The sequence below is a fragment of the Grampus griseus genome, assembly GCF_964374135.1.
Source record: "Grampus griseus genome assembly, chromosome: 14".
In the NCBI taxonomy this organism is placed as follows: domain Eukaryota; kingdom Metazoa; phylum Chordata; class Mammalia; order Artiodactyla; family Delphinidae; genus Grampus; species Grampus griseus.
This window is the reverse complement of record NC_139008.1, coordinates 64,524,603-64,549,906: the sequence shown is the minus strand read 5'-3', so window position 1 is coordinate 64,549,906 and position 25,304 is coordinate 64,524,603. Positions and strand designations below refer to the sequence as shown.

At 46.5% G+C, this 25,304-nt stretch overlaps 2 protein-coding genes across 6 annotated transcripts in view; one reads left to right on the top strand and one right to left on the bottom strand.

Moving 5' to 3' along the window:
• The window catches only part of PIGU (phosphatidylinositol glycan anchor biosynthesis class U), a 125,230-nt gene that overhangs the window by 97,277 nt on the left and 2,649 nt on the right, over positions 1 to 25,304 (top strand). For 2 of the 4 annotated variants that reach the window (XM_082669483.1, XM_082669481.1), the window contains exon 12: positions 11,829 to 12,225. The exons of the other annotated variants lie outside the window; for them this stretch is intronic. Coding sequence is in view for 1 of the 2 variants with exons in the window: in XM_082669481.1 (XP_082525607.1) it covers positions 11,829 to 11,942 (114 nt within the window). In the remaining variant the exon portion in view is untranslated. Of the gene's footprint in view, positions 1 to 11,828; positions 12,226 to 25,304 lie in introns of those variants that run through there. 4 annotated transcript variants of the gene reach the window in all.
• Positions 12,457 to 14,144, bottom strand: MAP1LC3A (microtubule associated protein 1 light chain 3 alpha). Of its 2 annotated transcripts, XM_082671079.1 has the most exons (5): positions 13,925 to 14,144; positions 13,546 to 13,601; positions 13,360 to 13,466; positions 12,885 to 13,054; positions 12,457 to 12,617 (listed from the first exon to the last, which is right to left on the bottom strand). In XM_082671079.1, exons 1-4 carry the CDS (start codon positions 13,962 to 13,964, stop codon positions 12,892 to 12,894), a joined length of 366 nt encoding a protein of 121 aa, XP_082527205.1. In that variant the 5' UTR covers positions 13,965 to 14,144; the 3' UTR covers positions 12,457 to 12,617; positions 12,885 to 12,891. The 2 variants fall into 2 exon arrangements, with proteins under 2 accessions (XP_082527205.1, XP_082527204.1); XM_082671078.1 differs by having other exon boundaries at positions 12,457 to 13,054.

Below are 25,304 nucleotides of genomic sequence, written 5' to 3'. Positions count from 1 at the left end.
GGCCAAAAAGTTCATTCGGGTTTCTAGGCACTCTGCTAGGGGTGAATGAGACACAGTCCTGCTTCCAAGGAGCTCACCATCTGTGGGAGAGAAAGAAAAGGAAACAGGCAGGGCCAGGGCAGCGTGACAGTGCTATAAATGGGGTAAACTCAGCCTGGGGAGCTCAGAGCTGGTGGTTACGGAAGCTTCGGGGTTGGGGGGGCGGGAGGGGGAGGCAGCCTCTAAGTGGAGTCCTGAGGGGTGTGTAGGGTCGAACCAGGTTCTAGGTGGTAAGACCTGGGGGTGAGAGAGCCCGTGAGTGTGCTGCTGTGTAAGGCAGTTCTGTAGGACGGGCACATGCCACCTGATAGGGAGTGAGGCCATTTTAGGACAACAGTGGTCAGAGCCACAAGGCAGGCATGGGCCTCGTTGTGCTGAGGACCAGGCTGAGCTTTCGGTTTTAAGTGAAGACACCTGAGATCAGATTCATGCTCTGGGACTTCCCTGGCGGTCCAGTAGTTAAGACTCTGCGCTCCCAGTGCAGGGGGCACGGGTTCCATCCCTGGTCGGAGATCCCACCTGCTGCACAGTGCTGCCAAAAAACAATAAAGATTCATGCTCTGAAAACCTCCCTCTGCCAGGAGGGGAAGAGGTCAGGGGTTTGAGCTGGAATCTGGAGCACAGGGAGGAGGCTGTTTAAACCTGGTGAGAGGGGCTGGTAGCCTCTGTTTCCTCAGCCTACAAGGGTGGTTGTGAGTGGGGAATATGGAAGTGAGTGGAGAAAACTTGTATGAATTGAACAGTGCCACCTAGATGATAATTGCCTTCATAGCCAGCTATGATCTTACTTTGTGACCTTCCAGACCCTGAGGCTGAGATCTAGTGATTTCCCTATTATTTTGCATCTTTAGAGCTAGAGAGTGGAGGTCTGTTTCTCCACCATCTCCTCCCATGCATGTCCATTCAGGCCTGAGTTGGCAGGTCACACCAAAGCCCCATCCAGCTCCACAAGTTGGCCGTCAGCCCCACTTGCTCCCAGTTTCCTAGATCCCAGGCAGCAAGGGCAGGGGATGCAGCACTCTGATTGCCAGTGGTGACAACCACGTGAGTTCTCCCAGTCGTGGGCTGACTGTCAAGTGTCAGCATCTCCAACACAAGCAAGAGACCGGGGGAACCGGGACATGCCTGGGGTGACAGCACCTGCTTCTCTAGGGCCCTGCAGCCCAGGGGCCAGTGTTGGCTGTGGCTGCGATCCTGAGCCCTGTGGCTTCTAGACACACTGCATTAACAGCCTTGCTAGCTCTGTTGTCTCAGACACTTGTTTCGCCTTTTCTCAAGAAACTCTCGCGGGGCTTCCCTGGTGGCGCAGTGGTTGAGAGTCTGCCTGCTGATGCAGGGGACACGGGTTTGTGCCCCGATCCGGGAAGATCCCACATGCCGCGGAGCGGCTGGGCCCGTGAGCCATGGCCGCTGGACCTGTGTGTCTGGAGCCTGTGCTCCGCAAAGGGAGAGGCCACAACAGTGAGAGGCCCATGTACCGCAAAAAAAAGAAAAAAAAAAAAAAAGAAAGAAACTCTCTCTCCTTGGCTAAGTGACAGAGAGTGGATATGAAGCATGAGCATGGGGCTGTAGCAGGACTCGGCAGTGTGGGTACAGACCCCTGAGAAGGGCGTGGGGGTCAAGGGAAGGGCTAGGCTCCGGGCCTCACACAGGCAGGATGGGCACTGCAGCCTAAACGTGGTCACTTACTCCTGGGTGACCCTGGGCAAGACCCTAACCTCTGAGTTTGCTCATCTCGAAGTGGGGCTTATGAGCCCTACCCCAGGATGTTGTGAAGATTCAGTGATGTGCTTTTTGTTAAGCGACCCGGCCCAGGGCAGATCCTCAGATGTTGGTTTCTCCATCTCTCCTCACTCCCACCCTGTAGTGGAGCGTGTTCTGACCATTTCATTCCACTTTTGATCTACCCCTATCTGTCCCTCGCCACCCTTTTATCAGCTGCCCCATTAAATCTTCATCTTCTGGGAAATCCCTGGTGGTCCAGTGGTTAGGACACGGCGCTTTCACTGCCAGGGCCTGGGCTCGATCCCTAGTCGGGAAACTAAGATCCTGCAAGCCGTGCAGTGGGGTCAAAAAATAAATAAATCTTCATCTTCATCATGGCCCAGAGGGGAGCCTGGAGCCCTCATGGCTGCCAGTGAGAGGAATGTGGTCTGACTGAGCCCTGGGAAGGGATCAGCAAACTGCTCCCAAGACGCCAGCCCCATGCTGGGTCTGGGGCCACAGAGCTGGAGCAGATGCCACCCTATTTGGTGGGGAGGCCAGTGGGAAGTGACTTCACGCCAGGGGTCGCATAACTGAGTGTGGAGTCGGGGAAGACTCTGGGTGTGGGAGATGGCGATGTTGCCTCTCCAGGGATGAGAAGGAGCCCTTTGTGGGAAGGGTCATCCCAGCCCGGGGGCAGGGCATGGGCAGAGGCACCAAGGTGTGGCCACACAGCGTTTGCAGGACCAGGCTGCGTTCAGGGCTACGGGGACACGCAGGTGTGGCGCAGGGAGAGGGGAGCACTGGAGGCTGCTCTGTGTGTGTGTGTGTGTGTGTGTGTGTGTGTGTGTGTGTGTGTGTGTACGATCCCTCAGGGGCCAGGAGGATGAGGGAGGCCTTTGAGCAAGAGGGGGCAGTGGGAGGGAGAAAAGGGGGCTGAGCTGGAATTCTGAGGAGGGGAATTGGTGGAACCTGGTGGCTGATGGCGATAGAGAATCCGAGGGGCTCAGCCACTGTCAGTGAGGGCAGCTTTAAAGAATGGGCTGCTCCGAAAGTATCCCTAGAGTAGGGAGGCTGTCCAGCAGTGTGGGTAAGCGTGTGGTGTCTGATGCCAGATGGTCTGGGTTCAAAGCCTGCCTCTGACGCTTGCTGGTTGTACAACTTTGGGCAAATTACTTGAAGAACCTTTGTTTCTTCGTCTATAAGATGGGATCATTATAATGTACCTACTATGAAGGGTTATTGCAAGGATCAACTGTTTTCACACATGTAAAGTGCTTACATTAATACCTGAGTATTATCAGCATTTTTATTAATAAGAAAATATAATAATGGACAGCATTTATCAGAGCTAGGTGTTTTTCTCTTTTCTCTCAGAGACCGACCATTAGAGTTATAACTACTAACTACCCTAGAAAGCATTTAGTCCCTAAATCATGTAATTCTCACTTTCATATAATAAACTGAAAATTCTACAACTAGGTTTGTTTTGTGTTGTTTTCTTTTTTTTGTTTTCTTTTTTTTAGCCTCACCGCTTGGCTTGTAGGATCTCAGTTCCCTGACCAGGGATTGAACCTGGGCCTCGGCAGTAAAAGTGCCAAATTCTAACCACTAGGCCACCAGGGAACTCCCCACAACTAGATTTTTTTTTTTTTTTTTTTTTTTTGCGGTACGCAGGCCTCTCACTGCTGTGGCCTCTCCCGTTGTGGAGCACAGGCTCCGGACGCGCAGGCTCAGCGGCCATGGCTCACGAGCCCAGCCGCTCCGCGGCATGTGGGATCTTCCCGGACCAGGGCACGAACCCATGTCCCCTGCATCGGCAGGCGGACTCTCAACCACTGCACCACCAGGGAAGCCCACAACTAGGTTTTTTTATACCATAAAAACATTTTTCACTTTTGTTTTCAAATTAAAACCATTAAAAGATTAAAAAAATAAAGAATGGGCTGCTCTTCAGTCTCTGAAAGCACAGAGGGACAGAGCAAGGACTAGGGGAGCCACCATTGTAAGTAATAAACTAGAGTTTATCACTCATTTTACGGATGAGGAAAACGCTGCTTAGGGAAGGGGAAGTGACTTACACAGGGTCACACAGCCACTAACTTGCCCATGCTATTTCCACTGCTTCTTTCCCAACGTTCCCTGCCCAGACTGGGCAAAGTAGTGCTGAGTCTGCAGATGCTGTGTTGGCTGAATCCCAGGGCCTCTGGGAAATCCTTTCTCCTCAACCCAAATGGAAAGCCTCTAGGTCAGAAGAGGTTGTCTCAGCCAGCCTGTGACAGCTAGGGACTTCCCTCCGAGAGAGTGAAGCCTCAAGGCCAGTGTGTCCCCAAGATGCCCTCTCCCTGGGGACAGGGGCAGGGCACCCACTCAGGACTAGTGACTTTCGGTTCCAGACAGACCAAGCCAGCACGCACGGCTCTTTCCTTCCATGCCACCCTCCCCTGATACTTTATTATGAAAAGTTTCTCACACACACAGCAAAGTTGAAAGATTTAACCTTGAACACCTGTATACCTACGACTTAGGCTCCACCATTCACATTTTACTATACTTGGATGATCACAAATCATCCATTTCTCAATCCATCTTATGTTTGTAATGTACTTCAAAGTGAAGTATACATATCAGTACATTTCCTGTCAGATATTTCAGCAGGTATATCATTAACCAGAGCTCCATATTTACTTACATTTTTCTTTTTTTTTTTCTTTTGCGGGCCTCTCACTGTTGTGGCCTCTCCCGTTGTGGAGCACAGGCTCCGGAGGTGCAGGCTCTGCGGCTGTGGCTCATGGGCCTAGCTGTTCCGTGGCATGTGGGATCTTCCCGGACCGGGACACGAACCTGTGTCCCCTGCATTGGCAGGCGGACTCTCAACCACTGCGCCACCAGGGAAGCCCTACAATGTTCTTTTAATTTCTGCTGTACAGCAAAGTTATTCAGTTTTACATATATATATATACATTTTTTTTTTTTGCCCGCTGTGCAGCATATGGGATCTTAGTTCCCTGACCAGGGATCAAACCCATGCCCCCTGCAATGGAAACACAGAGTCTTAACCACTGGAACACCAGGGAAGTCCCTACATTCTTTTTTTATATCTTTTCCAATATGGTTTATCACAGGATATTGAATATAGTTCCCTGTGCTATACAGTAGAACCTTGTTCATTCACTCTATATATAATAGTTTGCATCTGCTAGTCCCAAACTCCCAATCCATCCCTCCCCCACCTCCCCTCCCTTGGCAACTACAAGTCTATTTTCTATGTCTGTGAGTCTGTTTCTGTTTTGTAGATAAGATCATTTGTGTCATATTTTAGATTCCACATATAAGTGATTTATGGTATTTGCCTTTCTCTTTCTGACTCACAAATGGGTATTATTTCGTTCTTTTTTATGGCTAAGTAGTATTCCATCGTGTGTGTGTGTGTGTGTGTGTGTGTGTGTGTGTGTGTGTGTGTACACGTACATATATATATATATGTATATACCACATCTTCTTTATCCGTTCATCTGTCGATGGACATTTAGGTTGTTTCCATGTCTTGGCTATTGTGAACAGTGCTGCTGTGAACATAGGGGAGTGTGTATCTTTTTTTTTTTTTTAATATCTTTATTGGAATATAATTGCTTTACAATGGTGTGTTAGTTTTGTGCTGTATAACAAAGTGAATCAGCTATATGTATACATATATCCCCATATCCCTTCCATCTTGAGCCTCCCCGCTACCCTCCCTATCCCACCCCTCTAGGTGGTCACAAAGCACCGAGTTGATCTCCCTGTGCTATGCAGCTGCTTCCCACTAGCTATCTGTTTTACATTTGGTAGTGTATATATGTCAGTGCTACTCTCTCACTTCGTCCCAGCTTACCCTTCCCCCTCCCCGTGTCCTCAAGTCCATTCTCTATGTCTGCGTTTTTATTCCTGTCCTGCCCCAGGTTCATCAGAACCTTTTTTTTTTTTTAGATTCCATGTATGTGTGTTAGCATATGGTATTTTTTTCTCTTTCTGACTTACTTCACTCTGTATGACAGACTCTAGGTCCATCTACCTCACTACAAATAACTCAGTTTTGTTTCTTTTTATGGCTGAGTAATATTCCATTGTATATATGTGCCACACCTTCTTTATACATTCTTCTGTTGATGGACACTTAGGTTGCTTCCATGTCCTGGCTATTGTAAATAGAGCTGCAATGAACATTGTGGTACATGTCCCTTTTTTTGTTGTTAGAAAAACATTTATTAAATAATTTAAAAATCTGCCTGTTTGATTTGAATCTTATTCAAATATGTAGTTTTCCCTAGGCACCCATTCAACTACATGTATTACTTGCACTTAGGTTTGGTTGACTGAAAGAATCAGAGTGGAGGATGGAAGAGGAGGCAGTGATGTAAACAAAACAGAATGTTAGGTCTCCCTCAAATAAATATCTGAGTAGGTGGTCCAAAGTTGGTATCATGTTCCATAGTATCAGGAACTCAAGCTCCTTATTTCTCATCGTTTTGTAAAGCATGGCTCCAGTGGTCTAAATGGTAACATTTACAACCGAGGTGATTTGGTTGGGGAACAGCTAACACTTCACACATGCTGTCTCATAAGGAAGTTTCCCAGAGGTTGCCACGTGACATTTCTGCTTAGACTCCACTGGCCAAAACTTACTCACTAATTGCAAAGGAGCTTGGGAGATATAGTAAGCATTTATTTGGTAGTACTTCCCATATGGCAGTCACTGCTCTTAACTCCAGTGATCCACTGTTCTGATAACAGATCTGTTCTCTCTTTTTCCTTTTTTTTTTATATAAATTTATTTATTATTTTTGTCTGCGTTGGGTCTTTGTTGCTGTGTGCAGGCTTTCTCTAGTTGCAGTGAGCGAGGGCTACTCTTCATTGCAGTGTGCGGGCTTCTCATTGTGGTGGCTTCTCTTGTTACGGGCCACGGACTCTAGGCTTGTGGGCTCCAGTAGTTGTGGCACTCAGGCTCAGTAGTTGTGGCACATGGGCTTATTTGCTCCACGGCATGTGGGATCTTCCTGGACCAGGGCTCAAACCTGTGTCCCCTGCATTGGCAGATGGATTCTTTTTTTTTTTTTAATATCTTTATTGGAGTATAATTGCTTTACAATGGTGTGTTAGTTTCTGCTTTATAACAAAGTGAATCAGCTATACATATACATATATCCCCATATCGCTTCCCTCTTGCGTCTCCTTCCCTCCCACCCTCCCTATCCCAACCCTCTAGGTGGTCACAGAGCACCAAGCTGATCTCCCTGTGCTATGTGGCTACTTCCAACGAGCTATCTATTTTATGTTTGATAGTGTGTATATGTCCATGCCACTCTCTCATTTTGTCCCAGCTTACCCTTCCCCCTCCCCATGTCCTCAAATCCATTCTCTAGTAGGTCTGCGTCTTTATTCCCATCCTGCCCCTAGGTTCTTCATGACCATTTTTTTTTTTTTTTAGATTCCATATATATGTGTTAGCATATGGTATTTGTTTTTCTGTTTCTGACTTACCTCACTCTCAAGATTGCTTTGGCTATTTGGGGTCTTTTGTGTTTCCGTACAGATTGTGGAATTTTTTGTTCTAGTTCTGTGAAAAATGCCCTTGGTAGTTTGATAGGGATTGCATTGAATCTGTAGACTGCTTTGAGTAGTACTGTCATTTTCACAATGTTGATGCTTCCAATCCAAGAACACGGTATATCTCTCCATCTATTGGTATCATCTTTAACTTCTTTCATCAGTGTCTTATAGTTTTCTGCACACAGCTCTTTTGCTTCCTTAGGAAGGTTTATTCCTAGGTATTTTATTCTTCTTTTTTGCAATGGCAAATGGGAGTGTTTCCTTAATTTCTCTTTCAGCTTTTTCGTCGTTCGTGTATAGGAATGCAAGAGATTTCTGTGCATTAATTTTGTATTCTGCTACTTTACCAAATTCATTGATTAACTCTAGTTGTTTTCTGGTAGCATCTTTAGGATTCTCTATGTATAGTATCATGTCATCTGCAAACAGTGACAGTTTTACTTATTCTTTTCTGATTTGGATTCCTTTTATTTCTTTTTCTTCTCTGTAGACTTTTTAATGATGGCCAATCTGACCAGTGTGAGGTGATAGCGCATGTATTTTTGATTTGCATTTCTCTAATAATTAGTGATGTTGAGCATCTTTTCATGTGCCTGTTAGCCATGTGTGTGTCTTCTTTGGAGAAATGTCTATTTAGTTCTTCTGCCCATTTTTCAATTGGGTTGTTTGTTTTTTTGTTGTTGAGTCCTATGAGCTGTTTGTATATTTTGGAAATTAAGCCCTTGTCGGTCACATCATTTGCAAATATTTTCTCCCGTTCTGTAGCTTGTCTTTTCATTTTGTTTATGGTTTCTTTTGCTGTGCAAAAGCTTGTAAGTTTGATTAGGTCCCTTTGTTTATTTTTGCTTTTATTTGTATTGCCTTGGGAGACTGACCTAAGAAAACATTGGTACAATTTATATCAGAGAATGCTTTGCCTATGTTCTCTTTTAGGAGTTTTATGGTGTCATGTCTTATGTTTAAGTCTTTAAGCTATTTTGAGTTTATTTTTGTGTGTGCTGTGAGGTATGTTCTAACTTTGATTTCTTGCAGCTGTCCAACTTTCCCAACACCCCTTGCTGAAGAGACTGTCTTTTTCCCATTGTGTATACTTGTCTAGTTTGTCAAAGATTAATTGACCATAGTTATGTGGATTTATTTCTGGGCTCTCTATTCTGTTCCATTGATTCATATGTCTTTTTTTGTGCCAATAGCATGCCATTTTGGTTACTGTAGCTTTGTAGTGTTATCTGAAGTCTGAGAGAGTTATGCTTTCTGCTTTGTTCTTTTCCCTCAGGATTGCTTTGGCAATTCTGGGTCTTTTATTGTTCCATATAAATTTTAGTATTATTTGTTCTAGTTCTGTGAAATGTGTCATGGGTAATTTGATAGGGATCACATTAAATCTGTAGGTTGCTTTGGGTAGTATGGCCATTTTAACAATATTAATTCTTCCAATCCAAGAACATGGGATATCTTTCCATTTCTTTGCATCATCTTCAGTTTCCTTTATTAATGGAAAAACACAAATCTTAATGTACGTTTCCTGAAGCCTTCTTTGACTCAGCAAGATATTTTTGCGGCTCATTCATGTTGTTGCATACAACAGTAGTACGTTGCTTTTTAAAATAAGCTTTTAAATTTTGGAATAATTTTAGATAGTACAGAGAGTTCTCGTATGTCCCCCACCCAGTTTCCCACAGTTTTAACATCTTATATTACCGTGGTATGTTTGTCAAAACCAAGAAACTGACCCTGGTACGTTATGAATAAGTAAACTCCAGATTTGATGTGGATTTCACCAGTTTTCCCTGTATTGTCTTCTTTTTCTCCCAGGATCCAGTCCCAGGTACCACATTACACTTAGTTGCCACATCTCCCCCATGTCCTCTGCTCACACTCTGTCTTTCCTTATTTCTTGTGACATGGACAGTATTGAGGAACAGTGGCCAGGTATCCTGTAGAGTGTCCCCTCTGGGTTTGTCTGATGCTTTTCTCATCATGAGGCCACGTTTTAGGTTTTTAGAATGCTCAGGCAGTACACACTAGCCACACTTCATGCCGTTTATCCTTCATCATTTGGTTAAGATAGTGTTTGCCAGGCTTCTCCAGTGCACAGTTACTATTTTCTCTTTCCCTGTTCTTTGGAAGTGAGTCACGAAGTCTAGCCTACCCTCGGGGGCAGGGGGTGGGGAGTGGGCAAGAATTAAGCTCCACCTCCCGAGGGGAGAGTCTCTACATGTATTATTTGGAACTCTTTTGTAAGGATTACAAAAGGAATTCTCCCTTGTTTATTTATTTACTTATTCAATCATTTATCGGCTGATTGTTTTTAATTGGATTTTTATTTTTATCAACGTAACATGTATACATAATTTACAAAGTTAAGGCTTACAAGGACAAAGAATAGCTGCCTAAGGTCCTATAGTTATTTGTTCTGGTGCTTCTAGATTGTATACTTACTCTACTATTTCTTGATTTTTTTTTTCTATTTTATATTGTCACACCATATGAAATTGTCAATACTCAACTGTTTTTGATCTGCAAAATTGGCAGTTTCATATGGTTCAAACTAATAACCTAGTGTTTTGACTTCCTATTTGACCAGCTGATCGTGTGTGACATTGGAGTTGTTTTGTTGTGAACTGTGACTTTGCACCTGCCCCTCATCTGACCTGGCTCGGGGATCAACCCCCACCAGCTCCAGGCTCCGCCTCCTCAGACTTGACACCTTGGGCCTGGGTGAGAAAGGGGCTGCAGGGAGTGAGGGCAGCCTTCGGTGTGGTAACTACACCCCATGGGCAGCTGCGGCGCAAGGCTTCAGGGGCTCCCTGGGCTCTCTGCTCTGACACCCTCAATGGCAGAGTTCTGGGCCCTTTGCACACTGGGCCCCAGGTACATTGCCTTGCAGGGTTATAGCCACTAGTCCAGCTCTCCCAGTATAGCCTTAGGCCAACTGTTGAACCCTTTGTGCCTCAATTTCCTCATCTGAAAGATGGGAACCATCAGCCTTCCAGATGGATTCCTGTGGTGGCAGAATGGCAGGTCCTTGTCCTGAGGCCATGGTGTGGGTTTGCTCTCTTTCCTGCCCACAATGTGAGAGAGGCTTCCCAGAACAGGGGTTTGGGGGTCAGAGGCTGAGATGCCAGGCTCAACCTCTGTCTTGCTATAATGCCCTAGCCAGGTGCTCCCCCAGTTCTGGGCTTACGTCGCCCCATCTGTGCCAAGGTGATTGGTGATGATAATCTGAGAGGCTTGTAAGTGCCTGAGAACTGGTGGTATCTGCAGCGGTGAGCCCCTCTCCCCTCATCCTTCTGTAGGGCTGGGCCCTGCCCCTCCTGTTCCAAGCACTGGAGGTCCTGGGAGCTTGGGATGAATCGAATTGTAAGACTGCGGGCCCAGTGTTCGGGGGACCTTGGCAAGTCCCTGTTCCCCTCTGGGCCTCAGTGAGGGGTCCGGTGGGCTGAGCTGCTAGGGCCCTTTCTATTCTGAGGCCCAGACAGAAAAGACAGACCAAGCTGGGCACAGACACCATGGTGGCAGAATCACTCAGTGACACTGCCCAGGTCAGGGGAGGAGCCACAGTCATCAGGCAGTCTCACAGATGAATGCAAAACTGCAATTTGGACGAGTTTGTGCTACCAGAGAAAAGTTAATGGGACCAAGACCCAATCTAGGGTGTGAGGGAGGGCTTCTCTGTGGAAGTGATCCTTCCTGAGGCCTGAAGGGCAGGCAGGTGTTTACTAGATGAAAGGGGAAGAGAACATTCCAGGCAGAGGAGACAGCAAAGATCCTGCATTGGAAGGGAACAGGCCAGTGTGACTGGAGCTGAGTGAGGTGGAGCACGGCAGAGGCTGAAGCACGTACATGGGCAGGGACCAAGTGCAAGGCCTCAGAGCCCCAGAGAGTTTGATCTTCACCCTAAGAGCCATGGGAGGCCTTTAGAGGACCTTAAGCTGGGATGTAACATGACCAGATTTGTCTTAAAAAGCAACCTCTGCTGCTAGGGTGGGAGGTTTGAGATCAGGAAGCCCAGAGAGGAGACCACTGTTGTTCAGATGACAGTGGCTTTGTCCAGGGTGGTAGCTGCGGGGACAGGTAGAAATAGAACTGACAGGCTTGGTGGCTTGGTGTATGGGAGGAGACAAGCCTGTTGATTCTATGGCCTGAACACCTGGATGGAAGAAGGGGGATATGGGTTCCCAGTGGGAGAAGCAGGTTTGATAGGGGACTTGGCTGGGGTGGAAGGGCCAGTGGGCACCCAGGAGGTGAGACGGAGGAGCACGCCAGTCTGGAGTTCACAGGCCAGGGCTTGGGATGGAAGCACAGACCATGGTAGGAGGAGGAAGGGCAGTAGGGCAACTTCTGCAGCAGTGCCAGTGAGACCCTTGAAGGGTGGTGTAGGCCCTGAGGTGCAGGGTCCCTGGGCAGGGTCTCCCCAACACCTACCTAGCCCCTCAGAGATCCAAAGTTCAGGGGTAGGTATCATGAAGCTTCTCACATCTCTCTCCCCCCAGATCCTGCTCATCTCCGATTACTTCTATGCCTTCCTACGGCGGGAGTACTACCTCACACATGGTCTCTACCTGACCACCAAGGACGGCACGGAGGCCATGCTTGTGCTCAAGTAGGCCTGACTGGGCACAGGGCTGCACGGACTTCAGGGTTGAAAGGGCCAGAAGCTGGGCCAAGCCCTCTAACCAGAGCTTCCAGCAGGGAAGTCCTGGGCAGATCAGGTTTGAGTCCAGGGTCACAAATATCTGGTACCGGTGAGGAGCCAAGGCTGGCAGCAAGGCCTGTGGGGAGTAGCCAGGAGCATCTCCACTCGCACTCCCCACTTTGTGGCTCTGCACACCAAGGAGCCCCCCTCCCAAGCAGGGAAGGGGAAGAAGCAGATGAGCAGGGTTTGTTAGGTTGTGGCTACTTAATAAATGTTTTTTGTTATGCAAACGTCTGCCCTGGAACCACACTGCACTCTGGAAGGGGTGGGCTTGGCCCCTAATACCACCATGGTGCACTACACACAGGCGTGGGTTTCCCGAATGAGCTCTGAGTCCACAGAACACGGGTCTGCGCACTGGTCAGCTGAGAATGGTGTGGGGCAGCCCTCCCCACTCCCCAAGCAGCTGGAGGCAAAGGGCCAGGCAGGCCTGAGCAATCTTTATTCTGCAGAGGAACAATGACCACAGATCCATACACCATGTCAAGACTGGGTGAGCCAGGGGCCAGTCCTTCAGGGGTGGGCAGGTCCAGGCATGGGCAGCACCTCAGGTCAGGGAGGGACAGATGGGCAGACAGGCAGGGGCCTAAAAAAAAAACCACACAGAGCAGGGGTGCTAGGGACTGCTCCCAACCTCCCCCCATCCCAGCCAGCACCCAGAGGGGCAACCCTAACATGACTGGGCCAGGATCCACCCAGGGGCAGGGTAGGTGCGGTTGGTGCCCCCTGGCTAGGATGTGGCATCCCCGCCCAGCCCACCAGGGGCAGGGGCAGAGGCAGCTCAGTTCAGGTGCCAGGAGCTCCCAGGGCAGAGCCTGACAGGGACCCCCCACTCCCAAGCCAACCCCCCTACTGCTGGCTCAGAAGCCGAAGGTTTCCTGGGAGGCGTAGACCATGTAGAGGAAGCCGTCATCGTCCTTCTCCTGCTCATAGATGTCGGCGATGGGCGTGGACACGCTCACCATGCTGTGCTGGTTCACCAGCAGGAAGAAGGCCTGCGTGGGGTTCAGCTGCAGGCGGCGCCTGAGGTGGGCGGGAGGGCAAGCCAACCGTGAGGGGCCTGGCTGTTGAGCGAGTGTAGCCCTCACCCGCTCCCCAAAATGATCCTAATCCTCCACCTCACACCCATCCCAAGCCCTTCTAGAGGCTCTCACCTCCGACCGGACACTGACCCAAGCCCTGACCTTGACCTTTCCCAACCTCCCCACAACAGGGACCCAGCACCCGTTCCCGTGCCCCACCCCCACCTCTTCCTTCTCAGAAGGACCCAGCCCCCTGCCTGACCCCAGCAGGACCCAATCCCCCTCTGACAGCTGCTGCCCGCGCACCGGATGATCTTGACCAACTCGCTCATGTTGACATGGTCCGGGACCAGGAACTTGGTCTTGTCCAGGACGGGCAGCTGCTTCTCACCCTTGTAGCGCTCGATGATTACCTGGGAGCGGGGCGGGGGATGCGTGAGCCCGAGGCGGGGCCTGGGCCGGGCGGGGATGGGAGGGGGCGGTGGAACTCACCGGGATTTTGCTGGGGTGCTGCTCGCGGATCTGCTGCACCTCTTTACAGCGATCGGCTGCAGACAGCAGTCGGGGATGAGGCCGGGCCGAGGTCCTCCTCGCGGTTCCGTCCCGCCAGTACCCGAGGGGCGGCCCCGACCCCGCCTCCCCGAAGCCCCCGCCTCCGGAGCCGTTGGGCCCTAAGGCCCGGGCACAGGACCGGGATGCGAGGCGGAGGCCCCGGCCCAGGCCCCAGCCCGCTTCCCATCCCGAGGGTCCAGCTCCAGCCGAGCCTGACGTCACGGAGCTGACGTCATCTGCGGCAGTCGGGTCGGTCGGCCAACACCCCCCAGCCCCCACGCCCCCACCCCGCACTCGCAGAGCGCCCGCCGGGCCTCACCAAAGCTCCGCCGCTGCTTGAAAGGCCGGTCTGAGGGCATCGCGCCGGCCCGGCGGGGCGCGCAGGCCGGGGCTCTGGGGCGCGCGACGAGGGGATGTGGCTGCGGTTCGGGGGCTCCGGGGGCTCCGCGCCTCGCGCTCAAGGGCTCCGAGGCTCGCGCTGAGCCCGGCGACGGCGGCTCGGGGAGGTAACTCGCCCGGCTGACGTCAGGTCACAACATTCCTTAAAGGGGAGGCCGGCGCGCCGCTCCCATTGGGCCGACGCAAAGTCCGCCCGCCCGGACCCGTGACATCACGGCGCAGAGAGCCTGGATTCCCGGCCCAGCGCCGCGAAGGGGCGGGGGCTCCCAGGGCCCGTCACAGTCCCGTGACGTCACGGCCTGCGCAGAGGTGGGCGGGGTGGGGTGGGGTCCTCTCCCTGAGGTCCGGGCTGAGGGGAGACTAGAAAGCCTGCGAGGCCGTTGGGGGAGCAGGCTCGCAGCTCTGGCGGCAGGGAGAGCGGGGGCCAGGCTGCGGCACAGCATCCTTCTGTTCCCACTGTCACTAAGTCATCTGACAGCGCTCACTCAGAACCTGTTCCGTTCCAGGAACGGTAGGAGGCACTGGGGATGACAACACTAAACCAAACGTCCTCGCCTTCGTGGAGCTCATGGTTAGAGAAAGAAAAAGGTAGTGGTCGGGGTGGGGGCGGTGATTAAAACTTGAAGACGCTTGGAACAAGACACTGAAAAGCATAAAGGTTTTAGAAGGAATTTCTAGAATTGAAAAATAGAGCTATCGAAATTCAGGTCTCAAAGGATGAGGCAAGAAAGCCAATTAGATACAGCAGAAGAGAAAATCACAGAACTGGATGAAAGAGCGGAAGCAATTAGCCAGAAAACAAGCCAGATGGAACATATAAAAGAGGAAGTGACAGGAATGGTAAGGTGAGAAGAATAGGTTCAATCAGCGTTCCAGAAGGAGAAAAAAGAACGTGGGAGAGGCAGTTCCTGAAGAACTTCCACAATTGATTAGAGACCAGGATCCTCACTTAAAATCCAGAACAGAATAAATAAAAATAAAATCTTATCTAGACACTTCGTAGTGAATTTGCAGAACTCTAAAGAGAAGAAATTAGACAGAAAAATATCAAGTAACTAAACTGGTAAACACGGAAGTCCATCTAAACAAGCACCTGCTATGGAACATGAATGGTGACGATTAGTTTGTGGAGTACAGAGCAAGGAGCACAGGACACAATAACAGGTAGGACTGGAGAGAGTAATCAGAGTTTAAGTGTTCTAAGAAGCTTCATTTATTTGAGAGGAGGAGAATAAAGATAATTGATAATTATCTGGCTTTGTAAAGTCAAGTCAAGTTCAAACACTTCAGAGAGATCACTAAAAGAATAGAAGGTATAAATGCCAATGCACAAAAGAGAAAAGTTTAGTAGAGGGTATTAAAATATAATTGAAGGTAGAAAAGGAGAAACAGGAAGCAAAGTGAAAAGAATGGTACATAAACGGTACAAAACCAGAGGTAGAAAATGTTTTACATTCATCTATTAAAATACAGATGAACCAGATTGGCCAAGAAAAAGAAAATGCAGGTCTATGCTGTTTACAAGAGGACATTTAAAACCTAAGGGCACCAAAAGTAAACAGTTGGAAAAAAGTGTATACTAGAGAAAAACTAACCAAAAGATATACCCATAGCAAAATCAGACAAAATAGACTTTAAGGCTAGAGACATTATTAGTGATAAAGAGCGTCAGCACAAAGTGATGAAAAGAACAATTTTCTAAGAAGATATAACAATTCTGAACTTGTATGTTAGAGGTTAAAAAAAAAAGGCTGAAAGTGTATGAAGCAAAAGTGACAGGATACAAGGAGAAATTGCCAAGTCCTTCATCACAGTGGTAGATTTAAAAACTTTTTCAGTAACTGATAGACCAAACAGCCAAAAAAAGGATATAGAAGATTTTAATACCATTAATAATTCTAATCAATTGACCCTGGTAGAACCCTGAACCCAATATGTTACTTTCAGGCACACAAGAAACATTTATAAAAAATTACCTGTGGGGAATGTGGGAAAGAAAGGAGTCAAAGACAACAGATGGGGACAGGGAGAATTACAGAGTACATTTTAGGGGAAGATCATGGGTTAATTTTGGGGAGGTCAAGTTTAAGATGTCTGCTAGCTTCCAAGCAGAGACATAGAGTAGGCCAGGCCCCAAGACAAATCTCAACAGATAATCAGATAATTAATTTCATACAGACCCTGTTCTCTGACCACAAGCAAGAGCTGAATAAACTCCAAATCTTTTGATATTTAAAAACACTTCTAGGGACTTCCCTGGTGGTGCAGTGGTTAAGAATCCGCCTGACAATCCAGGGGACACAGGTTCGAGCCCTGGTCCAGGAAGATCCTGCATGCCGCGGAGCAGCTAAGCCCGTGTGCCACAACTACTGAGCCTGTGCTCTAGAGCCCGCGTGCCTAGAGCCCGTGCTCCGCAAGAGAAGCCACCGCAATGAGAAGCCCATGCACTGCAACGAAGAGTAACCCCCGTTCGCCACAACTAGAGAAAGCCTGAGTGCAGCAACGAAGACCCAACACAGCCAATAAATAAATACATTTACAAAAAAAACGGAAACACTCTAAAAAAAATTTTTTTTAAAAGAATTTAAAAAACACTTCTAGAAAACTCTTTACTCAAAAATGAAATCATATGGAAATGAAAACTATTTAGGTCAAACTAAAAATGAGAATACATATAAAAACTCCAGTTTGGGAGGTGGGGGGACTAAAGCAGAATTTACAAGATTTGTAACCTTATCAGTGGTATTAGGTAAGAAGAAATATGGAGAATTTATGAGCAGAATGTCCAAGTATTTTAGAATGGAGTAAGTGTAAACCCAAAGAAAGTGGAAGGAAGATAATAATGAAGAGCAGAAATTGATTAAATAGAAAACAAGCACTAGTATGTACCACAAAACAAAGCTGGATCTTTGAAAAGACCAATAAAATAAACATTAATATGCAAAAGGGATATAACTACAGATATAGCAGAAATGACAAAAATAAGATTATAAACTTTATGCCAATACACTAAAAACTTAGATGAAATGGACAATTTTCTAGTAAAAGATAATTTGCCAAGACTAATTAAAAAAGAAATAGACAAACTGAGTAGCCATATACAAAAAAACAAAAAGTAGTCCAGATGGTTTTTTAGTTTTCTCCCAAAATAATAATAATAAAAAAAACCAAACCTGCATCAAACATTATACTTAATGGTAGAACACCATACTATATGATAAATGTTAAGCATTGTTCCCTTTAGAGCCAAGAACAGAATTTTTAATTGTATTATTATTATTATTATTATTATTATTATTTTGCAGTACACGGGCCTCTCACTGTTGTGGCCTCTCCCATTGCAGAGCACAGGCTCCGGACGTGCAGGCTCAGCGGCCATGGCTCACGGGCCTAGCCGCTCCGTGGCATGTGGGATCTTCCCGGGCCGGGGCACGAACCCATGTCCCCTGCACTGGCAGGCGGACTCTCACCCACTGCGCCACCAGGGAAGCCCCTAATTGTATTATTGAACAAAATGCAAATATTGCATGGAGGGCCCAGCCAGAGTACCAAGACAAGGAAAAGAAAGGAGCAAAACTATCATTCACAGCCAGAAAACCCAGAGGAATCTACAAACAATAAAAGATTGCTAACTAATAAAGTCTAACAACACACAATACTAAGTTTTAGGGTAATATGGGAAAATGAGAACTCTTTACACTGCTGATGGGAGTGTAAATAATTTCAGCTACGTTAGGGAGCAATTTGACAAAATCTACCAAAACTGAAATACTCATATTCTCCAAACCAGGAATTAAACTTGTAGGTGTGCACATGAGCCCAAAGAAATACAGTTAAGTATGTTTATTGGAACATTTTCAAAATAACAAAAAAAAATTGGGAGCCACCTAAATGTCCTATTAAATATCTTGTGTAACAGAACAACAGGACATTCCTGTAGTGAAAGAGGGAGAGAAGGGGTCAGCAGGCTTTCCCTTTAAAAGCACAGACAGTAAATATTTTCAGCTTTGCAGGCCATATGGTCTCTGGCAACTACTGAGTTCTGTTGGAGTGTGGAAGCAGGCCTAGACAATCTGGATGGGCAAGGCTGTGTCCTAATAATACTTTATTTGCTGAAACAGACAAATTTGGCCTGAGGGCTTTAGTTTGCTGACTCTTGATCCAGAACTGTGTGTGTCAAAGTGGACACATCTCACATACACAAAGTTGCAGGAGATTGTGATCAGTCATTAAGAGCAGTTGAAAGAACTAGGTCGGCCATGGCCTTGAGGAAGTGGTTGCACTTTTCTTTTGTCAGGCTAAGCCTTTGGGGATAGGCCCATCCTCCAAATCCAACAGATGGTCTGTGCTCCATCTTTCCCTTACCTGACCAGTCAGCAGGGCTGACACTCCCTCCACCAGTCCTCTGGTTACTCTGCTCACTTCTTCCTCCTCTCCTCTATCTTCCCTGAATCCAAAGGGCTGGCCTACTACTCTATGTCTCTACTTGGAAGTCTAGCAGACATCTCAAACTTGACCTCCCCAAAATGAACCCATGATCTTCCCCTAAAATGGACTCTGATTGTAACCCTCCCTCTCCGCACCTGTCATCTTTGACTCCTTTCTTTCCCACAGCCCCACACATTCTCCAGGCCCAAATCCTCTTGGTTCCACATTCAAAATATCTCCAGAATCTGACCACCTCTCACCACTTCCACTCCTGCCACTCAAGTCAGAGCCACCATCATCTCTTGTCCGTCTACTGCCATCGTTTCCGCCCTGGTCTCCTTGCTTTGGCCTTGCCCACTTGAGCCTGGTCTCACTACACTGACAAGAGTCCTCCTGTGCACACAGGTGTTGGATCATGCTATTTCTTCACACCACTCAAAGTAAAAGTCAAAGGCTGAACAGTATGCCATGAGGCCTGCAGGAGCTGCCTTCCTGCTGCTCCTCTGGGCTTATCTACCTCACCCTTGCCCCCTTGGCTTCAACTACACTGGCCTCCTTGCTATCACTGTTCCAGGAATCCCAGACACATGTGCCCTAGAGCATTTCTGTACTTACTCGTCCCTTTCCCTGGAGCATTCTTCCCCAAAATCTCTTTGTGGCTCACTCTCTAATTTCCAAGGTCTCCTCAGGGAGGGCTTCCTGAATGATCTTATTTAATACTGCAGCCCCCACCCCAGTCACTCTCTATCCTCCCTCCCAACACCTTGCTTAATTTTTTTGCCAGAGCAGTTATCACATTCTAATATGTTATACGCTTTTCCTAAACATTTTGTGATGAAAACTTTCAAGCGAATAGAACACTTGAAATAATTGTTCAATGACCACCGATATACCTACCAGTTACATTCTACACTTAACACTTGCTCCATTTGCATCATCACTATCTGTCAATCTGTCCATGCATCCATTTTATCTTTATGATGCATTTCAGTAAGTTGCAATTCAACATTTGTTTATGATAAAAAATCTCAACAAAGTGGGTACAGAGGGACCATATCTCAACATAATAAAGGCCATATATGACAAGCCCATAGCTAACATCATACTCAAAGCTGAAAGCTTTTCCTCTAACATCAGGAACAAGGCAAGGATTTCCACTGTCATCACATTTATTCAACATAGTATTGGAAGTCATAGCCAGAGCAATTCAACAAGAAAAAGAAATAAAAGATATCCAAAATGGGGAAGGAAGAAGTAAAACTGTCACTATTTGCAGATGACATCATATTATACATAGAAAACATTAAAGACTTAACCGAAAAAACTGTTAGAACTAATAAACAAATTCAGTAAAGTTGCAGGATACAAAATCAATATACAAAAATCTGTTGCATTCCTATACACTAATAACAAATTATGAGAAAGAGAAATTAAGAAAACAATTCCATTTAAAATTGCATCAAAATGAATGAATTACCTAGGAATAAATTTAACTAAGGAGGTGAAAGATCTGCACACTGAAAATTAGAAGACACTAATGAAAAAAATTGAAGTAGACATAAATAAATGGAAAGATATTCTGTGCTCATTTGGATTGGAAGAATTAATATTGTTAAAATGTCCATACTACCCAAAGCAATCTACAGGTTCAGTGCAAGCCCTATTAAAGTTCCAATGGCCTTTTTCACAGAAATAGAACAAACAATTGTAAAATTTGTATGGGGGTCTTCCCTGGTGGCGCAGTGGTTAAGAATCCTCCTGCCAATGTAGGGGACACAGGTTCGAGCCCTAGTCTTGGAAGATCCCACATGCTGTGGAGCAACTAAGTCCATGCACCACAACTACTGAGCCCACGTGCCACAACTACTGAAGCCCGTGCTCCTAGAGCCTGTGCTCTGCAACAAGAGAAGCCACTGCAATGAGAAGCCCACGCACTGCAAGGAAGAGTAGCTCCCACTCGCCACAACTAGAGAAAGCCCACGCACAGCAACGAAGACCCAATGCAGCCAAAAATAAATAAATTTATTTTAAAAAAATAATAAAAAATAAAATAACATAAGATTTGTATGGAATCACAAAAGACCCTGAATAGCCAAAGGAGTCTTGAGAAAGAAGAACAAAGCTGGAGGCATTACACTCCCTGATTTCAAACTATATTATAAAACAATATTATATTGACATAAAAAGACACATAGATCAGTGGAACAGAATAGAGAGCCCAGAAATAAACCCATGCATATCTGGTCAATTTATCTACAAAGAAGCCAAGAATACACAATGGGGAAAGAACAGTCTTTTCGTGGGAAAACTGGACAGCCACATGCAAAAGAATGACACTGGACCACTGTCTTACACTATACACAAAAATCAACTCAAAATAGATTAAAGACCTGAATGTAAAACCTGAAACCAGAAAACCCTTAGAAGACAACATAGATGATAAGCTCCTTGACATCAGTCTTGGCAATGATTTTTTGGAATTGACACCAAACGCAAAGGCAACAGAAGCAAAAATAAACAACTGGGACTACATCAAACTTAAAAGCTTCTGTGCATCAACAAAATGAAAAGACAACCCACCAAATAGGAGAAAATTTTTGCAAATCCTGTAACTGATAAGGGGTTAATATCCAAAATATATAAATAACTTATATGACTCAATAGCAAAAACCAATCCAATTAAAAAAACGGGCAGAGGATCTGAGTAGACATTTTTTCCAAAAAAGACACAGGTACATGAAGGGTGCTCCATATCACTAATCATCAGGGAAATGCAAATTGAAAACACAATGAGATAGCACCTCACACCTGTTAGAATGGCTGTTCTCAAGACAAGAAATAAGTGTTGGTGAGGATGTGGAGAAAAGGGAACCCTTGTGCACTATTGGTGGGAATGTAAATTGGTCCCAACAACTATGGAAAACAGCATGGAGGCTCCTCAAAAAACTAAAAATAGAACTATCATATGATCCAGCAATTTCACTTCTGAGTATACTTTGGATAACATATTTCCTTTATCCAAAGGAAATGAAATCACCATCTTGAAAAGATATATGTACCCCCTTATGTTCATTGTAGCATTATTTACAATAGCCAAGATATGGATACAACCTAAGTGTCCATCAATAGAGGAACAGATGAAGAAAATGTAGCATATATATACAATGGAATATTATTATTCAGACATAAAAAGGAAGGAAATCTTGTCATTTGAGACAACATGGATGGACCATAATCTCACTTATGTGTGGTATCTAAAAAACAAGCAAATAAGGGAATTCCCTGGCAGCCAGTGGTTAGGACTCCCCGCTCTCACTGCCAACGGCCCGGGTTCAATCCTTGGTGGGGGAACTAAGATCCTGCAAGTCATGCAGTACGGCAAAAAAAAAAAAAAGAAAAACCACCACCACCACAAACCCACACACAACAAACCAAGCAAATAGAACAAAAAAAACAAGCTCATAGAGACAGAAAACAGAACAGATTGGAGGCGGGGTTGGGGGTACGGCATGGTGAAATGAGTGCCCAAAGATACAAACTTCCAGTTATAAAATAAACATATAAAAGTCATGGGCATATAATGTACAGCATGGTGACTATGGTTAATAATACTGTAGTCTATATTTGAAAGTTCCTAAAAGAGTACACCTTAAAGTTCTCATGACAAAAAAAATTTTGTAACTATGTATGGTGACAGATGTTAACTAGACTTATTGTGGTGATCACTTCACAATATACAAATATTGAATCATTATGTTGTACACCTGAAACTAATGTTCCATTTTAGATTCCTGTCAACAATATATGGGAGTTCCAGTTGCTCTGCTTTCTTGTTGATATTTGGTATTGCCAGTTTTTAAAATTTTAGCCATTATGGTGGTCATGTAATGGTATCTCCTTGTGGGCTTAAATTTAACATGCTATATAGTTTTTAAAATGTATTTTGTTTTATTTCTCTTTCCCACTAACATGCAAGCCCCTTAAGGGCAGCATTTCCTATATATTTGGTTCCTGTGCTATCCCAGCACCTAGACAGAATGTAGCACATGGCAGGTGCTCAGTAAATACTTGTTGGGTGAGGACCTCTCCTCTGAGTACCCACTGTGTCATCTCTCTGAGTCACTGCCTACCTGAGCGTGGGTCTCCCGCCTGCTCCATGTGCACAGACTGGGTCTGGCTTGATCACTGCTACTGGGCGCTAAGGGGCTCTAAGAGGACTGTTCAGGATTGTTGGGGAACAGTGTCAGCTCAGGGCAGTGTCTGATCTGTGCTGTTCTGTGGCTTCTGACTGGGACTCATGGGCCTAAGGAAAGGCAGAGAGCTGTCCTTGGCTGGCCTGTCACATGAAGGTGGAGCAACCCCTGGCCGGGTTGGCCAATTACTGTGTGACCATGGCAGGTTCCTTCTCTGAGCATCTGTTTGCTCCTTTACACAACAGCAGACAGATCTGGGTCTGAAGTGCCTTTACCACTTACTGCATAACTTTGAGCAAATTCTTTCCCTCTGGAGCCTCAGTTTCTTCATCTGCAAAATGGAGACAGTAACAGAGCCTACATCTGAGGTCAAGGATCAGTGAGTGACCAGGAGGGAAAAGAGTCCTGGGGAAACAGGGCCTGGAATCAGATGGACCAACTTTGGTACCATGGGGCTGTGGCATCTTATTTAAGGCAGTGAACTCACTTGTAAAATGGGCCTCATGTTGGGAGGACCCAGGAGGAATGAGGTCTGAGTCAGGGTCATCATCTTTGAGTAAGGGTTGGTTGTTCCTGTTTGCAGAACTCTAAATGGAATTCTCCAGAGATTGGAGGATCTGAAACCCACCCAGGGGTCCCCAAGCCTCTGTCTGGGACTGCCCCACCCTTACTCCTTGAAGTCTTTCTGGATTCACTGGGAAGTGTAGGCCATGACCACCAACCTCACTTCCCACATGGGACCTTGGACCTGGCCTTTCCTTCCTCTGGGCCTCACTCCCTTGGTCCCCTTCTCTCTCTCTAGCCAAAGGAGTGCTCAGTTCTCACCCCACCTCCCTGAATGACAGGGCCAGGGTTGCCACCCCCTTCCCCTCCTGCTGTGTCCTTAGCCCCTGCCCTCCCCAGATGCTGGCCCTTAGAGCTGGCCGGTCACCTGGTGAGGTTGCCTCCCCTTGGCCTTTCCAGCATCCAGCTGCTCCTCAGCGTTCTCACCCTGCCTTGGCCCTCAGCTTTCCTCAGTCCTCTCATGTCATCCTGGTCATGTCCACGTTCACACCCATTAGTGCCTCCAACATGACAGTGACTCCCAAATCCCCACCTCCTGCCCTTGACTTTCCTTTCAGGCCTCCTGAACAAAGAATGTTTAGGCTTCTCAAACTTCTCTGAAAACTCAAGCTCAAAATCTCCTCTGAATGTGTTCAAAAACCTGAGATGACCTATCAGTTTTGTTTTCTTCTTGGAAACAACCTCCTACCCCATTCAGCATTTCTTTCTAGGTTTACTACCCAGCACCCTTCACCACCATCCTGACATAACCCTTTTGACTTTCTCTCGTGTTGGAGCCTCAAATTGCCTGGATACTCTGCTTTACACTCTTTCCTTCACTCCCTTATTCTGATGTACATTCTTCGGTAGCTTCCTGAGAAACAGTGCATGGCAGATAAATACACATGACCTTCTATTGTCCAAAAATATTTACCTTATTCTTACACTTGGCTAATAGTTTGGCTGGGTATGGAACTCTAGGTTGTAAATTATTTTTAATCAGAATTTTGAGGGCATTCTCTTCTAGTTTCTAATGATGCTGTTGGGATGTCCAGTGCTGTTGTGATTTCTAATCCTTTGGTACCCTGTTTTTTCTCTCTGGATCGTATCTATCCATAGTGTTCTGAGATTTCATGATGATGAGGCCTGGCATGGGTCTTTTTAAAATTAACTGCTCTAGACACTCAGATCTTTCAATGCGGAAACTTATGTCCTTACTTCTAGAAAATATTCTTATAGTCTCTTGTTGATAATTTTCTACCCCACTTTCTCTTTCTGGAACTCCTGTTAATCAGATGTTGAATATCCTGGACTGACCCTTTAATCTTCTAAACTTTTCTCTTCCATTTTTTCCCCCACCTTTTGGGAGATTTTCTCAACTTTATCTTGCAACTCTTCTGTTGCATTTATTCCCTTCACATTTTTTATCTTTCAGAAGTTCTTATCTCTGAATGATATTATTGCTATAGCCTCCTGTACTCTTAACCAGGGCATGAAGGGCTATGCCACTGGTTCTCAACCCTCGCTGTATGTCCAGGGAGCTTTTACAAACTGATGATGTCCAGAGCTTACTCTCAGGGATTATGATTTAATTGGTCTAGGGTAGGGCCCAAGCAGTTTGGATGACGAGTGGCCTACAGCCTGCGTGGCCGGTGCAGCCCCTCATCCCCACCGCACCCCAGGACTCGAGTCTAAGGGAAGGTGGATGCTTATCCAGGATGAGCTCACTCGGGTGAACCAGACCATCTGGGATTTCTGGGGAAGGTAGTGTGCAAAGAGCAGAGCTTTTGGAGTCAGACACCTGTGCTCCTGGCTGTGAGACCTCAGGCAAGTCATTCTTGAGAATCCAACTTCCTCATCTTTAAGATGGCTTTACCACTCCGTCTGTGGGGAACTATGTGGATGATATAAGCCACATCTGGTACTCAACAAACTTCATTCCTTTCCTTTCCTTTCCCCAGTTAAGTGTAGTCGAAAAAAAGCTTTCAAAACATTGGTGGGGGTGAGAAATGAAAAAAGGGGTGGCTAGGGACAAGAGGCCCAGAAACCAGGACACCAGACATAAAACAGGTCCAGCACAGAAAGTGTGGCCACAGGTGCAGTATGGAGCACAATCCACCATGGGGGCACCGGGCT